Raw genomic sequence first — 17517 nt, forward strand, 5'->3', positions numbered from 1 at the left:
TGTAAAAAGAACAATCCGCATTACTGAGTCTCATAGCCTGAAACATCATGTGTCATGTTCACGCCTTGGGTGTTTCCCTCCATATACTTCCCAAATGCCTTCCCATTCACAGATTCTTGAAACAGAAATGAGGTTTGTTCTTAAATTCCATTATATTTTTTTTTCCTGAATTGAAGTTCACATCTGCAAATGAGCTGACTGCATAATAATTTCTTAGCTGCAATTTTTCCCCTGTCAAGTTTGATTGAAATAGTCATTCTGGAGGATTTGTTTGCAATTACATTTTAACATCATTAACGAGGGGAAATTAGTAGTTTATGAGGAAGGAAGGCTGATCACATACATATGTGTTCAGAAGACCAAGAAACTATTCAAAAAGTCTTCTTAATTAACCATTTTATTGAAGATTTAAGTTTTTAACAACAACAAAACTCCAGCAAAACACATAGCCAAATCACAGACTCTTCAGAGATTTTTCAGTTCAGAAAAACAGTGTGGGAAGAAGGCTTAACCCCCACTCCTGAAGATGTGGGGGTAGAGCCTGGGGAGGGTAGAGTTTGGGGAGAGACCTCCGTGGGGTATCCCCTGTGGGGTACAACGCCACAGAGTCCATCCTCCAAAACAGCCATTTTCTCCAGGGGAACTGAATCCATTGCCTGGAAGTCAGTTGTAGTTGCATGAGATTCCAGGCCCCCCCTGAAGGTTAGTGACCCTATCTTCTCTCCATGCATCATGGTTCTAATCTGAGTTGATGGGGCAGAATGGGTTTGCTGGCAGATAAATGCTTAGCTCTAGGCATAAGGGCAGCTGTTAAAGAACCCAGTGGCCCAATGCAGGTGTTCTGCCTCAGTGGTGTAGAGCACACATTTGGCACACATGCGGTCCAGGTTCCAGTCCTGCCGTACCTAGAATCATCGAATCATAGAGTTGGAAGGGACCTCCAGGGTCATCTAATCCAACCCTCTGCACAATGCAGGGAATTCACAAATATCTCCTCCCCCCAACTGATCCATGAGAGCCAGTTTGGTGTAGTAGTTGGGAGTGTGGACTCTAATCTAGGAGAACCGGGTTTGATTCCCCACTTCTCCACATGCTGGTGTTGATGTGACCTTGGGTCAGTCACAAGTTCTTTCAGAGCTGTTCTCAAAAGAGTTCTGTCAGCCCGACCTACCTCACAGGGTGTCTGTTGTGGGAGGGGAACGTAGATTATAAACCACTGTGAGACTCCTTCAGGTAGTGAAGGGCAGGGTATAAATCCAATATCTTCGTCCACAAAAAACCTCCAGGATCCCCAGCCAAACAGGCCTTCAGAAAAATTGCTTCCTGACCCCAAAGTGGCGATCAGCATTTCCCTGGGCATGTAAGAAAGGGCCACAAGAACTAAGCACTGACGCAACCCTTCCTGCTCTCCCTCCCTCTCATAATCTGTCTAAGTTCAAAGAATCAGCATTGCTGTCAGATGGCCATTAGTGTCTGTTTGAAAACCTTCAAAGGAGAGCCCATCACCTCCTGAGGAAGCCTGTTCCACCGAGGAACCGCACTGTCAGGAAGTTCTTCCTCATATTTAGCTGAAAACTCTTCTGATTTAATTTCAACCCGTTGGTTCTCTTCTCCGGGAGCTCATTCTACCAGTATGGGGCTGCCACTGAGAAAGCCCTGATTGTGGTGATATTCAGCCTGGCTTCTTTCGGACCAGGGAGGGTCAAACGATGTTGCAACCCTGACCTCAGTGCTCTCTGGGGCACATATGGGGAGAGGCGGTCCCTCAAGCAGGCAGGCCCCTGACCATATAGGGCTTTAAAGGTTAGAACCAGCACCTTGAACTGGATCCGGTACGCTATAGGCAGCCAGTGAAGTGTCCTCAGCACAGGCTGGATATGGTCCTGTATAGAGAGACCCATCAGCAGCCTGGCTGCGGCATTCTGCACTAGCTGCAGCCTCCGGATCTGGGACAAGGGCAGCCCCATGTAGAGAGCGTTGCAGTAGTCTAATCTTGAGGTGACCATTGCGTGGATCGTTGTTGCTAGGTCATTGCGTTCAAGGAAGGGAACCAGCTGCCTAATCAGACATAGGTGGTGAAAGGCCGCCTTAGCAGTGGCTGCTACCTGGGCATCCATTGTTAAAGAGTACTCCCAGATTCCTAATCCTCGGCGCTGGCACCAATGGCGCCCCACCAAAGGTCGGTAATGGGGTCCCCACCCCCGACCTACTTTGACTCAAGCACAGGACCTCCGTCTTCGTTGGATTCAGTTTCAGTCGATTCAGTCTAAGTCAGCCCACCATGTCACAAAGCACCCACTCCAGGTCATCTGGGGTAGAGTTGGACTGACCGCCCAACAACAGATATAGCTAGGTGTCATCTGCATATTGATGGCACCCTAGCCTATGCCTCCGGGCAATCTGGGTGAGGGGGCGCATGTAGATGTTAAACAACATCGGGGATACCACTGCCCCATTGCAACACCCTGCACACCAGCGGGTGTCTCTGGGACGTCTGCACCTCTAGTGCCACCCTCCATCCCTGACTCTGGAGAAAAGAGACAAGCCATTGCAAGGCAAGCCCTTGGATTCCAGTGTCGGCGAGGTGGTGGATCAGTAACTGGTGGTCGACAGTGTCAAACACCACCAACAGTTTCAACACCAGTACCGCCATGCCACCTCAATCCAGATGCCTTTGGAGGTCATCTGTGAGAGCGACCAGTGCCGTCTCCATCCCATGACACGGCCGGAAGCCAGACTGGAACGGGTCCAGCATGGAAGTGTCATCCATGAAGCTCTGCAACTGAATTGCCACCGCTCTCTCCAATACTTTGCCCAAATAGGGCAAATTGGTTATCATATCACCTCTGAGTTGTCTTCTCTCCAGGCTAAATATACCCAGCTCCTTCAACCCTTCCTCATAGGACTTGATCTCCAGACCCCTCACTATCTTTGTTGCCCTCCTCTGGACATGTTCCAGCTTGTCTATATCCATCGTAAGTTGTGGTGCCCAAAACTGAACACAATACCCTAGGTGAAGTCTAACCAGAGCAGTGTAAAGCAATACCATCACTTTGCGTGATCTGGACACTACACTTCTGTTGACACAGCCCAAACAGTCCCTAGTGAAAGGGACTCCAGATAGTAGGAAAGACCTTCCTCTGCCAACAACCTGAAGCCCCTTTAACCAAGGCTTAATAGGGTGATAATTACCAGGTGACATTATTTACCTCATGCCATGAAAAGTTTCATCTGCTCAGTTTCGCATATTAGGTCTCTATTAAAGGGGCAATACATTTTTCTCTCTCTAGGTTGTTGGCAACCCTAGCCAAGAGCCAGTCAGTGCACACAAGATCGACGAGACGGCCACACTCTCTAAAGCAACTTTGTGTGTATGTGAACCACCAGAGAGTGTTTGCAGGGTGGAGAAGGAGGTGCTCCACCACACTTAAAGCAGACATGTCATGAAAACACTGACTTCTGATTCATGCAGTCTCTGTCCTTCTCCTGAGTGTGGCAGTGCAGTTGTCCAGCGGCTGCATTCATGTTGCTGGAACAGAAGCTTTGACAGACTGACAGAAGCAACAATAATAACAGTTGTTGTTGAAGTGGGCATGCACACGAAAGCTTATACCCAGAATTAAACCCTGTTGGTCTTAAAGGTGCCACTGGACTCAAACTTTGTTGAATTCCAATGTGTGTGTGTCTCTATCTGAATGCTAAAGGATAATGGCAAATCAAACTGGTTGAGGCACACAGTCTCCTGTTGTCCTAACTAGAGGTCTTACTTCCACATAGACCAGCTTAGATTTGCTCCCGATTTGCACTCCCATTCTGTAGTAGTGGGAAGTACCTCCAATGCAATCTTATGCACGTTTACTCAGTAATAAGTTCCACTGTATTCAGTCCATGGATCCAGTGCCAGACTGTCCATTAAGGCCACCAGGCAACGTCCTAGTGGTGGGCTGATGGCCTTGGGGCTGCCTCTCCCTGGCCAGCACCATGGGAGAGGAGAACTGCCTGGGCCAGTCCCACACCAGGAGAGAGCCCCCTCAGCTGGGCTGACCCTGTGCCAGACTCACTTCACCCCACCCAGGCCAGCCCTGGCAAGACAGGACTCTCCTTGCTTTTGCCAATTTCTGCCCTGCACAAGATGGGAGACTCTTTGCCCTGCCTTTGACGGCTCTGCTGCACTTCTCATCAGAGGCCGCCTTTGGGGTCCTGGTCATGAAGGGGGTGTAACCCTCCCCCACCATTTTGTCTTCCCAGTTCACCCCATGTAATGTTTTTATATATGTATGCCTTTTAAAGGAGCCCTTAAAAGCTAAATTCTGTTTTCCCCCTCAAAGCCTGTATGGGAATGGCCTCACTTAGGTCCTGTTCTGTGTGTGTTGGCTGCAATCCTCCAGTGCGGGTCTTAGTGTTCTCCATAGGTCAGTGTTCTTGCCTAGTTGGAAGCAATTAAGAGAGCCCTAATATGAAAGGCGTGAGCTCCCCCCTCTAGTTCCAGCTCCTGCCAACCTAGCAGTTCGAAAGCAAGAAATTACAAGTCGATAAATAGGTACCGCTTCAGTGGGAAGGTAACAGCGTTCCGTGCACCTTGGTGTTTAGTGATGCCGGCCACATGACCACGGAAACTTCTTCGGACAGCGCTAGCTCTTCGGCTTTGAAAAGGAGATGAGCACCGCAACCCTAGGATTCGACTGGCTTTCGAGTAAGGGAACCTTTACCTTTAATATGAACACCGGGAGGGAAGGGGCGCGGTGCAGCCCCATCGTCTCAGATCTCGGAAGCTAAGCAGAGTTGGTATTTGGAAGGGAGACCACCCGGGAAGCGTCTGCAGAGGAAGGCAATGGCAAACCATCTCGGCTTCTCAGTCGCCTTGCAAGCGGCTGCGACTTGATGGCAATCAAACACAAACGAAGACCGGTTATAAGAGTCTCCTCTGTGGGGACTGTTGAGCGGGTCTGAAGGGTGATCTAATAGGTAAGCTCCCCCCTCCCCCCCCCCCATGTTTCAGAGGATACGCTAACCAGAGACAGGACTACACGGCTCATTCCGTCCCTTCCTCTGGGCAGGGATTTCCCAGGGCGGGGTGTTTGCGATTTGCTCTTAGGGCCTCCCTCCTCGCACGTGACTTTCAGGCTCCGGTGGTTTCTAGCGGATCGGAGGACTCCTCCAGAGCCCAAACACAGCCCCCCCCGCAATGCCGGTAAGTGTATTCTGAAGATCGAGGTACTCTCTTTACGGCCATCTGCCCAAACGTGCTTTGCAAAACTCCTGCGATCCAGCTCTTTCTCTTCCTTTCCCCAGCTTCCTCGGTTTTTAAAAGCGAAACCAAAAGTGGTTTCCTCCTTAGGCCGGCGGCTGATGGTTTTTCTTCGAGGGAAGCTTCTGCCGGCTTTTGAGCAATGTCTCTCTTTAAAATCTACATAAAACCGACCGTCGGTAGTTTTGAAGGGGGGCAATAATAACGTCCACACATGCAGGCGAATGAGTCAGACTTTGATGGCTCGCAGTGGAGTTGCATGAACGATTACCACAGAGGAGTGGCCAGCCTCCAGGTGGGACCTGAGGATCCCCTGGAATTAACAGCTCATCTCCAGACTGTTGATCAATGAAGAAAATGGATACTTGAGTGGGTGGATTCTATGGCATTGTACCCCGCCGGGGTCCCTGTCCTCCCCAGGCTCTATCCCCAAGTTGGGGGGGGTGTGTTAGTTGTCAGGAAGAGCTAATTAAGAGTCAAGATGCCTAAGTGGTAAAGGTAAAGGTTCCCTTGCTCGAAAGCCAGTCGAATCTGACTCTAGGGTTGCAGTGCTCATCTCCGTTTCAAAGCCGAAGAGCCAGCGCTGTCCGAAGATGTTTCCGTGGTCATGTGGCCGGCATGACTAAACACCAAGGCGCACGGAACGCTGTTACCTTCCCACCGAAGTAGTACCTATTTATCTACTTGCAATTTCTTGCTTTCGAACTGCTAGGTTGGCAGTGACTGAGTGACTAAGTGACTGAGCAGTAAATACTGCCAAGACTGGAATAACACATTGGGCAAGACATGTAAATAGCAACACATCAGCAGACAGACAGTAAAGGCGTTAACAACAGAAGTGAGAACTAAGCTTGAGTCCAGTGGCACCCTTAAAACCTTTTAAAATGAGTCCTCCGGCTCAGTGTTCCCTCTAAGCTGAGCTAGTGTGAGCCAGCTCACAGTTTTTTAGCTTCGGGCTCACACATTTTTGTCTTTGCTCAGGAAGGTGGGTTCCAGAGCAGACTAATGTCTGCAGTAGCCAAATCGCTCACCCACAACATTAATGCCCGTAGCTCACAAAGTAGAAGTTTTGCTCACAAGACTCCACAGTTTAGAGGGAACATTGCTCTTGCTGCTCTGCGAGCGCGTTTACGCAGAGGGCCTATGGCGCTGCCTGGGGCTTGGTCTTGGCGCTTACCGCTGCAGCTGTAGCCCGCGCTTCCCTCTGCATTCTGCAAGCGCCTTTTATTTTCCAAGCAGAGGGGCAGCTTAAAAACTAATCCTTTTGCCTCATTCATTAACTAGCCGAATAATACCTGCATGATACGAGGCGGGGTGCCAAATATATGCAAGGTTTAAAAGTTATGTTGCTGGTTGTTGTCCCGCCACACCCACCCCTCTAAGACTTTGTTCCTGATGAACTATGGAATCACTAGGCCATCTAGTGGCCAATGGAAAATTGACAAGCCTAGCCATTTCCTAAAGAACGTTAAGTGGGAGAGAGAGAGAAAGACTCCAGAATTAGTCATAGACTTTAGTGCCATTTTATGGTTGCCAGCATCCAGGTTGGACCTGGAAATCTTCTGGAATCACAGCTGATCTCCAGGCGACGGAAATCAGTCCCCCCTGGAAAAAATGGCTGCTTTGGAGGATGAACTCTGTTGCATTATACCCAATGAGGGCCCTTCCCTCCCCAGACCCCAGTATTAAGGTTGCCAGTCTCCAGGTGGGGCCTGGGGATCTCCCACATTTACAACTGATCTCCAGCTGACAGAGATCAGCTCCCCTGGAGAAAATGGCTGCTTTGAAGGGTGGACTCTGTGGCACCGTACTCTGTTGAGGTCTTTCCCCTCCCCAAACCCCACCCTCTCCCAGCTCCACCCCCAAAGTCTCCAGGTATTTTCCAACCCAGACCTGGCAACCCTGCCCAGTCTCCACAGGCTGCCCCCCCCCCCCCAAATCTCCAGGAATTTCCCAATTTGGAGTTAGCAGCCCTGTGTCATGCATTTCTAACTGACTGGTTCAAAGCTAGGTAAAGATTGCAGGTAGCAGTACTGGTCCCCAGAGGAATTCTCAGTGCAGAAGTCAGTGGAAGATGGTGTGCAAGTCTTTGAGAGCCCCAGAACTCTTTCTTAGGCTAGATGGTCAATCCTTTTTTTTTTCTTTTAAAGGGATAGAAATGGGTAGATGAGGGCACAGTAAGATAGCCTCTCCATCAGCAGCTTCAAGATGGACAGCAGGATATCTTGCAAACTAAATTATATTACTTGGTGTTCTGTGCAAACTGTTTACAGGCCATCTCTTTGCTGGATCGGGGTGGGGTGGGGGGAATGGCCACCTTCCTATTGAAAATATAATGTCCCACCCGTTAATCTGATGTGTCATGATGCTGCCTGAAATTGGTTCCCACAGAACACCAAAGCGATCCAATTAAGAAGAAGAAGAAGAAGAAGAAGAAGAGATTGGATTTATACCCTGCCCTTCACTCGGAGTCTCAGAGCTGCTTACAAACTCCTTTCTCTTCCCCTCCCCACAACAGACACCCTGTGAGGTGGGCGGGGCTGAGAGCTCTGACACAAACTGCTCTTTTTCAAGGACAGCTGTGCCAGAGCTTGTGACTGACCCAAGGTCATCCAGCCAGGTGCAAGTGGAGGAGTGGGGAATCAAACCCGGTTCTCCCAGATTAGAGTCCGCGCACTTAACCACTACACCAAACTGGCTCTTGAAGCTGCAGACAGGGGGACTATTTTGCAATGCCCTGAACCACTGTGTTCTCCCACAGAGGTTGTTGTCAGCTCTGGCTTGGGAAGTTTCTGGAGTGGGGAAGCGATGCCACGCAGTCCCCCCTCCAAAGCAGCCATTTCCCCCCGGGGAACTCAGCTCTATAGCCTGGGAATCCATTGTAATTCTGGGAGCTCCAGCCCCCACCGTGGGAGATTGGCAACCTTTGTATATATATATTTTTTTAGTAAATAAAGAGCTCTCCCATGAAACTAAATGACTAAATCTTAACTATAAATATACATTAATGGGGTCCTAACTGTCGGTAACTGACCAGGAGATGTCGACTCAGGGTGTGACTGTAATAAAAAAGGCAAATGCTATGCTGGGGATTATTAGGGACTGAAAACAAATCAGCCAGTATCATAATGCCCCTGTATAAATCTATGGTGCGGCCTCATTTGGAATATTGTGTACAGTTCTGGTCACCGCACCTCAAAAAAGATGTTAGAGCATTGGAAAAGGTGCAGAAAAGGGCACCTGAAATGATTAAGGGATGGAACACCTTCCCTATGAAGAAAGGTTAAAGAGTTCTTTAGCTTGTTAAAGAGCTCTTGAGCTTGGAGAAATGAAGACTGAGGGTAGAGGTTTACAAAATTATGCATGATGGGATAGAGCAGGTAGAGAAAGAGGTACTTTTCTCCCTTTCTCACAATACAGGAACTCGTGGGCACTCAATGAAATTAATGAGCAGTAGGTTTAGAACAGATAAAAGGAAGTCCTTCTTCACCCAAAGAGTAATTAACACATGGAATTCACTGCCGCAGGAAGTGGTGGCAGCTACAAGCATAGACAGCTTCAAGAGGGGATTGGATAAGCATATGGAGCAGAGGTCCATCAGTAGCTATTAGCCATAAGGTATAGGTGGAACACCATGTCTGGGGCAGTGAAGCTCTGTATCATTTGGCTCAGTGATGCTCTGTCAGACCCATGTTGATATATCAGTATCGACCCAGGGAGGATCCCTCCCAGAACATGTTGCAGCCTGTGTCCTGGTTTGTATTGGTTCAAATCCCCACTCTGCCATGAAAGCTACCAACCTCCTGGTGGTGGCTGGAGATCTCCCAGAATTACAGTTGGTTTCCAGAGATCAGTTTTCCTGGAGTGGATGGCTGCTTTGGAAGGCAGGCTGTACAACATTATACCCTGCTGAGGACCCTCCCTGCCCAAACTTTGCCTGCCCATGCCCCCCCCCCCCGATCTCCAGGTATTTCCCAAACCAGACCTGGCAATCCTACTAGGTGACCTTGGGCCAGTCACACACTCTCAGATTAACCTACCTCACAGAGGTGTTGTGAGGTGAGGAAAACAACAGAGGTGGGGAAAACAGTGTAACAAAACAGTGTCTTGTGTTGTTATGAGCTGAATAAACATGAATCACTTGTTTAAGAGCTGTCACGATCTCAGTTCACAATACATGCCAAGTCCCTCAGTTCTCGCTTATACCTGGAATTGAACTTTGTTGGTCTTGAAGGTGCCACTGGACTCAGACTTCGTTCTCACATCTGTTAACTCTTGTACTTGTTTGCTAATTTACTGCCCTTCACAGATCTTACCAACCTCCTTAATCCGATCTCAGCTATAATCACCCAGTACTTATGCATCTTTACTCTAACTGGTCCTTCCTGACGACCCCTCCCCCTTCCTATATGTAATAGTTGAGGAAATTCTGGGGAATTTCAGACAGGCGATATCTCCCGGTAGGGAACCGGTTCTCAAATGGGTTCTGGTCTGTCATTTCAGACAGAACCCGTTTGAGAATCGGTTCCCTACCGGATTGTAACTGCCATTTCATACACAAAAGCTTCTGTCCCGTTTAGGAACCGGGACTGAAGCGTTTTACCTGTCAACCGCTTCAGAGTAGTCTTCAGTTCCCTCTCCCGGTTCTGTTACGCTTTTTCCCCGCTGTTTTTCGCCCTCGCGGGCTTTTTTTTTTTTTGAACGTTCGATTTATAGCATTATATCGCTATAACGCTATACCGGAACTTCAAACTCCAATGGGATCACTATTGCGATCGTTTGGCGTTCCGATATAGCGTTATATCGTTATAACGCTATAAATCGAACTTTAAAAAAACCCGATCACCCGCGCGGGAAGAAAACGGCGGGAAAACAAAGCAGTGCAAGTCTGAAATGCCAAACCGCTTCTGATCCGGCTCATTCCCGGTAGGGGCAAGCCATGTGTGAAATGGCAGCCCTGTACCGGTTCACTTCAGAACGGATCATTACCGGCTTGAAACCGGGTGAAACTGGGTAATGTGAAATTCCCCTCTGTTTTACTGTATCTGAAGAAATGTGCTTGCACATGAAAACTTATACCTTGAATAAAACTTTGTTGGTCTTAAAGGTGCCACTGGACTCAAACTTTGTTCTGCTGCTTCAGACCAACATGGCTACCCTCCTGAATCTAAGAGGATCCGATGGTTAGGGTTGCCAAGTGGCCTGGAGACAAATGGCCTATAGAGACTTAATAGGATGTTATTTACTTCTATGCCATGAGAAGTTTTAATTGCCCTTTTCCCGGCATTGAGTCTTGGCTAAAGGGCAGGATGTTTTTTCTCCAGACCACCTGGTAACCCTAAACATAGTGGAAGGGAATCAGAAGATCCAACCCATGGTATGTATTACATCTAGAGCCAGCAGATTGTAACCTGCTGGTCCTTTATAATGCAAACAGCCATCTGGAACGTTAGCATGGGTCAGTGTGAAGTTGCAGTTCACCATATTGGATGAAGTTAAGCATGCACGCAGAAATAATGGGTGGGATACTAAGATGCCATTCTACCAGCATAACAGCAGTTATATTGGCAGAACATTTAAGTTGGTGGAAGAGGGGAGAGCAAATACTGCTGATTTCCTCCCTCTCTCTGCTGATAGCCACTTTGAGGGTCACTTGACCAAAGCAGAATTTCAGGACTGTGGGAGAAGATGTTGCTCGGCCACTTTCACAATTTTGGCAGTACTGATAGTGACTCAGGGGTAGCCAAATTTGCTTAATGTAAGAGCCACATAGAATAAATGTCAGATGTTTGAGAGACATAAGACATGAACAAATATTACACGTTTTTACTGGGAAATATGCAGATTTGCTTTTTATTAACATTAAATGAGACTGCCAAAAATAATAACAAAAGCGGCAAAAGCAGGTATTGATAATTATATTTATTTGTCCAATGATATTTGTTTGCTAATGATAGGCCGCGGTCACACGGAACATTAGGCACGCTAGAGAGACGGAAGATAGGTGGATTTTCTGGGCGCGATCTCACCACCACATCTGGGAAGCGTAGAGCTCCCGTAGCTCACCCGAGGCTTCACTCCGAAGATGCGCTGTAAAAACCGCGGAAACCGCGGGGCAAGGGCGGGCGTCAGATCATGTTTCCGGTGTTAGCTTGTGGCATCCGGTGCCCGCCCATGTCCCGTCGCGAAAAAAATTTTTTTTGTTAAGTCTCCACGGGTGCGCGCAAGCACCCAACGGCGCATGTGAACACTTGGGTTAAAAACAACAACACAACCCCCGCGGCGCCGCTTCTTTGCCATGCCGCAGGAGTGAGGTATGATCGGCACCTCCCCCCAACCACGGGACGTCGGGTGGGACGTTTGATCTGGCTGCCGCACGGTAGTTCGCTCCGGGGCAAACAGCCACGCCTCCCCCCCGCGATATCCGGCCCGTGTGACTGGGGCCATTTTTAGCTTCTCCAGCTGCCCTGCCGGGAGCTGCACAATATGTGTGAAAGAGCTGCATGTGGCTCCTGAGCCACAGTATGGCCACCCCTGGTCTAACTCATCGTCTGTAATGCTGAAGGCTTAAAATGCAATGAATAAAAAGTGTGATATGTTATAGTCAAACTGTTCTTGTGTTAAAGAGTAGTTTTGAAACATCATGTTCCAATGGATTTAATGAGCCAGGTGTTCTCCTCAAAGAGTGATTCTGTTGGAAGGATACACAGACTATGCCATCATACCTGCTATTTAAGTGATCCTGTTTTTAGTTGCACGCTCTTCTCTCATATCCTTTACATTTATTTTAAAACAAATGTTTGTTTAGGTGACATAGTGGTGGAATCCCTATTAATAAAGCTATATTTAGAAAAAGATTGGACAGAGCTTTGGAAACTGTTCTGAGCGGGCATATCCAGTACTTACAGGTCAATACCAATTACCTCATAATTATTCTTCCTGTCTAGGTTTTAATGATTCATATTGAATGAAAATCTATTACTAAAAATAGATTTTTTTCCTTTACAGATTTATGGCACTAAGTTTTGGGTTACTTCAAGTGGATGAGTTTTTCAGTGTGGCTCTAGTGCTTCATAAAAATATTTTTCTATAGTTAGGCTACTATAAAAATATTAATCAAAGATTACTTTAAACCAAGTAAACATTGCATTAAAGAAACAGGCAGTTGTTGTCATTATATTGATAAGACACTTGGATCTGATGCCAATGAAATTTTGTGTAGGTTGCCATGGTCCCCCAGTGGTATTTTATGATGTTCAGCTGGAGATTTGAACCTGGGTCTTTCTGGTCTTAGTCCTGAATTCTAACAATTGTTCTTCATTGATTTCAATATGAAATTTGTCAGGAGTTCAGAACTGATCAGGAATTCAATTCTTCGAAAGACTTTGGGATCTTATATCTTTGATATCTTATCATAGCCACCTGTGACCCCCATCTGTTGATACCTAAATCCACAGATTGGGCCACACAGAGGCTAACGATATATATATATATATATATATTGCACACTTTGGGGGACTCCCCAGGTATGCAGAAAAATCTGACCTTAAAAAAACAACAGTGAGGGTTTAAATTCCCCCTAATAATAAAAAACCTGATGGCCCCCGGCAGGTTAGGTGTGGTACTGGGCCCAGTGTCGGAGGCACAGCAGCCCGGGAGCCGCACTGTGTCCAGTGGCAGTAGCCTGGGAGCCATGCTTTGCCCTATGGTGGTGTGGCAGCCCAGAAGCCAGGCTGGGCCCGGTGGTGGAGGTGTGGCAGCCTGGGGGCCATGCCGGGCCCAGTTGCAGAGGTGAGGCAGCCATGGAGCTGCGCTGGACCCAGTGGCACTGTGGCATGGCAGCCCGGGAGATGCAGCAGATGGAGGGGATGTGATTCCCCCTTCTGCAACTTCTTCCACCCTCCCCTCTAAGCCGGCAGCCTACTGCTGGCCTGCTGGAAGGTAGGTGGGGAAAGCAGCAAGGGTGTGGGGGGGGGTGAGTGGGAAGGGTAGGGGGTAGTGGAGTGCCAAGGGTGGGGGGTAGGGGGGAAGTGAGCAAGGGTGGGGGGCGTGAGTGAATGCCAAGGATGGGGGGTGAGTGAATGCCAGTGGTGGTGGTAGGTTAGTGGAGTGCCAAAGGTGTGTGTGGGGGGTAGATGTGAAGAGAGCAAGGGTGGGGGTGAATGCAGGCAGAGGATCATAGAATCATAGAGTTGGAAGGGACCTCCAGGGTTATCTAGTCCAACCCCCGGCACAATGCAGGAAATTCACAGATACCCTCCCACACCCCCAGTGACCCCTGTTCCATGCCCAGAAGACGACAAAAAACCTCCAGGATCTCTGGCCAAACTAGCTTGGAGAAAAATTGCTTCCTGACCCCAAAGTGGCAATCAGCATTTCCCTGGGTGTATAAGAAAGGACCACAAGAACTAAGCACTGATGCAACCCTTCCTGCCCTCCCTCTCATGTTCTGCCTAGGTTCACAGAATCAGCATTGCTGTCAGATGGCCATCTAGCCTCTGTTTAAAAACCTCCAAAGAAGGAGAGCCCACCACCTCCCAAGGAAGCCTGTTCCACTGAGGAATGGCTCTAACTGTCAGGAAGTTCTTCCTAATGTTTAGCTGAAAAATCCTCTGATTTAATTTCAAACCGTTGGTTCTGGTCCGACCTTCTGGGGCAACAGAAAACAACTCCACACCATCCTCCATATGACACCTCTGAGTCATCTCTCCAGATTAAACATACGCAGCTCCTTCAACCTTTCCTCATAGGACTTGGTCTCCAGACCCCCCACCATCTTTGTTGCCTTCCTCTGGACACGTTCCAGCTTGTCTGTATCGTTCTTAAATTGTGGTGCCCAAAACTGAACACAGTACTCTAGGTGAGGTCTAACCAGACTAGAGTAAAACGATACCATTGCTTCACATGATCTGGACACTATACTTCTGTTCAGGGCTTCTTCTTTTTTATTATTTTAAAAGAGGTGCGGGAACTCTTTTTTTCAATCTGTATTCTGAAAACTCATGAACTTTTAAACATTTTAAAAAGAATTTTGTCGAAGAGGAGTGGGAGAAAGATTGTTAAGAGGAGGAGGAAAAGGGAAGGAAGCAAACAAGGGAAAATTTCTTGCGGGTACCCACTTTTCCCTCTATAATTTTTTCAGAAAAAGATTCTATTGGCATGTTTGAAAAGACTACCAGAAATGATGGATCTATTTATGCAATATCTCACCTCTCTTACAAGAAGTTCAAATATGTGTGTGAAATTTAGCGGCTGTCAACATGCATGTGTGCATATCCAGAAATTCTGAGATAGACCATGACACCTAAATGAGATTGTCAGAATTCACCATCATATGTCTGACAAGCAGTATCATATACGGGTGAAAGCTCGCATCACAAAAGCTGTCTGAGATTGGTGCCTTTTATAGGTGAATGTCACTGGTCACTGCATTTCACCATAACTACGTTCACAAACAAAATTTAATTGATCTTCCAGTTAAACGAAATAAATTTGTAACCCTAAAGATGGAAAATAAATGAAGTAAGTAAATCAAATGTATTTTTTTTAAAGGAAAAATATCTTCACTACAAAACAAATCATGGGTAGGCTACTTTGGATAAAAAGAAATAAAACACAAGATTACATGCTTACAGTTACTTTCAGTACTACTTGCTAACGGCTACATCTTTCTATCTAACGAGCGGCTTCAAGAGAGCGCTTCCTGTGTGCTTCACACAAAGGGCCATAAAGCTTGTGAATACATTAATGCTAGATCAAAGCATTTCCACAAACAAGTTGTTAGTTGACCAATACAAAGGCTACAGGTCACTTCATTAGGCTAAGGAACTCCCGTAAAGGGATTTTTTGTGCTTTGTTTTTCATGTAATTATAGATTTTGTATTGGACTAAATATTGAAATAACAACCATGCAAAAATGAGAGTTGTGTTCTTCATCTACTTCTCGTTGTTATTATTTTGAAGAATGCAGAAGGTGAGGTTCCAGGTACGCAAGAAGATGAAACTGGAAATGTTACAGAACTGGAGCAGTGGAAGGTAAGCTCTCGAGGTCTTTATACAGTTTTGAGATACCAGCATGGACTCTGTTCATAGACTATATGAGGAGAGCAATTGCTGTGCATTTAAAATCTTACAAGCTACTAAAATTGCACTGATGTCTCTTTCATTATCAAGAAGGAGCTTGCGAAAGCCGAAAAAGAAAAGGCTGACTTGCTTCTTTCAAAGCTTGCTGCTGATGAGGACAGACGGAAATGGGAAGAGGAGCTGAAAAATCTGAGGGGTATAGAAGATACGCTTGCTAAGGAAAGAAAGTTAGCTCAGGAGAATTATCAGGTAATTGGGGGAACATATTATAATTGAGAAATACAGGTACTTAACAAAGGGGGCTGAGTCCCAGGCCTGCAATGATCTCTGACTTGGAAGCCCTGTTGTTTACATTCAGGGGGGCTTAAGGCCTTCTGAAAACTGGGACAGAAGAATAGTAAACAGTACTTCTCTGCAAATGCTTGGATTTTTAGTGGGCACCAGAGTCAAGGCTCTAGGACTTTATCTTAAGTGTGTTGTGTGAGAAAGCTGTTCCCACTGATGTAATCATTAGAAGAAGCAATTGGATTTATACCCCACCCTTTACTACCCAAAGGAGTCTCAGAGTGGCTTACAAACTCCTTTCCCTTCCCCTCCCCACAACAGACACCCGGTGAGGTAGGTGGGGCTGAGAGAGCTCTGACAGAAACTGCTCTTTTTCAAGAACAGCTCTTATCAGAACTATGGCTTGCCCAAGGTCATCCAGCCAGGTGTAAGTGGAGGAGCGGGGAATCAAACCCGGTTCTCCCAGATTAGAGTCCGCACACTTAACCACTACACCAAACCTACTTCTAATTGAATTCATGCTGGTTATGCTAATATCCAGAGGTAGTGCAAGGCTATTTGCCATGATTCCCCTGAGATATATCAGTATTGGTTAAAACTACCTTGTTTGGTTTAACACAGATATGAGGTTCAGTTACACTGGATTTTATTTGTGTAGCTCAGGTTCAGAAAATTGTGAGATAAAAAGTGCGTGCACCCTGAGGGGACAGCATGGGGGTGGGGTGGAGCAGGGGAATTGCTGTGAGAGGAGAGACATTGTCAAAAATTGCCCCCTCACCTGCTGGCCGAAGTACCTTAAATAAGGAAAAAATGATGTTTAATTTTCCTTCCATATTCTGCAGAGGAATCTTAACAGACAAAATGATGAACTGAGAAGGGAGATACAGTTCCTTAAAAACAAACTTGCAGCAAAGAAGGCAAAATGTAAAGAACTTGCTCAGATATATAAGGTAATCTGTGTTTTGTCATTTAACTCTGAAAAGGGCAAATGTCTACTTTTCAGTCTGGGGAAGTGTTGAGAATGTGTGCTGGAAGGTGCTAGCATTGGGGTTGCCTGGAGCACAGTGGATCACGGTTTGAAAAGATTTTAAATGTCAAAGCTTTAAAATGGCAAGATTTTTAAAAAGTTTTTCTAGAGTTACACAGGGTTTATTGCCCTGTGGTCAGGATTACGTCATGTGCTCCCCATCCCCCCCCCCCCCCCGAATTTAATACAAGTACACTATGATTAACTTACTATTGTCTTGGGGCTACTGCTGGACTCTAGCTTCATTCTCACATCTATTTGTGACCTCTTGCATTTACGTGCTAATTTGCTGCTATCTATTGATCTTACTGGCCACCTGATCCAATTTCAGCTCTGCATATGCATCTTGGCTCTGAGTGGCCCCTCCTAATGGCTGCCCCCACCCTCTTTTTTCCTGTGAGTAAGCCTTGAGGAGATTTTATTCCATTTGTCTGAAGAAGTGTGCTTTGCACACGGAAGCTTACACTTTGAATAAAACTTTGTTGGTCTTAAAGGTGCCACTGAACTCAAACTTTGTTTTACTATTGTACCATAATACTGCAACATACTATTATTACCATATCTTAAGTGTTGCCTTTTGTTAGTGTTCAGATTGTAGACATAATTGTAGTAATTGTTCTTGACTTCTTACCAGTGCAGAGTTATCTATATAGGCTGTGGTACAGAGGCTAGAGTGTTGGATTCTGACATGAGAATCCCAGGTTCTCATCTTCTCTTAGGCTCCCACTAGATATGATAGAGCAGGTCTGTGATCAGGGTCTCTTGTGGGTTATTTCCTGCTTCTTTCCAGTTCTTTCCTGCTTCTAGGAGATAGAGAGAGAGAGAGAGCCAAGCCTCCTTTCCCATAATTGGCTGAGGGCTCCTCCCCCCCTCC

At 46.8% G+C, this 17517-nt stretch overlaps 1 protein-coding gene across 1 annotated transcript in view; it reads left to right on the top strand.

Annotated features, from left to right (window-relative positions):
- Positions 1-5116: 5116 nt before the first annotated feature.
- NMI (N-myc and STAT interactor) overlaps positions 5117-17517 on the top strand; it is a 24138-nt gene continuing 11737 nt past the window's right edge. Inside the window, exons 1-4 of the mRNA XM_015410230.1 lie at positions 5117-5191; positions 15212-15283; positions 15422-15580; positions 16459-16566. Coding sequence (XP_015265716.1) covers positions 5186-5191; positions 15212-15283; positions 15422-15580; positions 16459-16566 — 345 coding nt within the window. The 5' untranslated portion in view covers positions 5117-5185. The remainder of the gene's footprint in view (positions 5192-15211; positions 15284-15421; positions 15581-16458; positions 16567-17517) is intronic.

This window comes from Gekko japonicus, unplaced genomic scaffold, assembly GCF_001447785.1.
Source record: "Gekko japonicus isolate JY-2015 unplaced genomic scaffold, Gekko_japonicus_V1.1 scaffold1167, whole genome shotgun sequence".
NCBI classification, from domain to species: Eukaryota; Metazoa; Chordata; class Lepidosauria; order Squamata; family Gekkonidae; genus Gekko; species Gekko japonicus.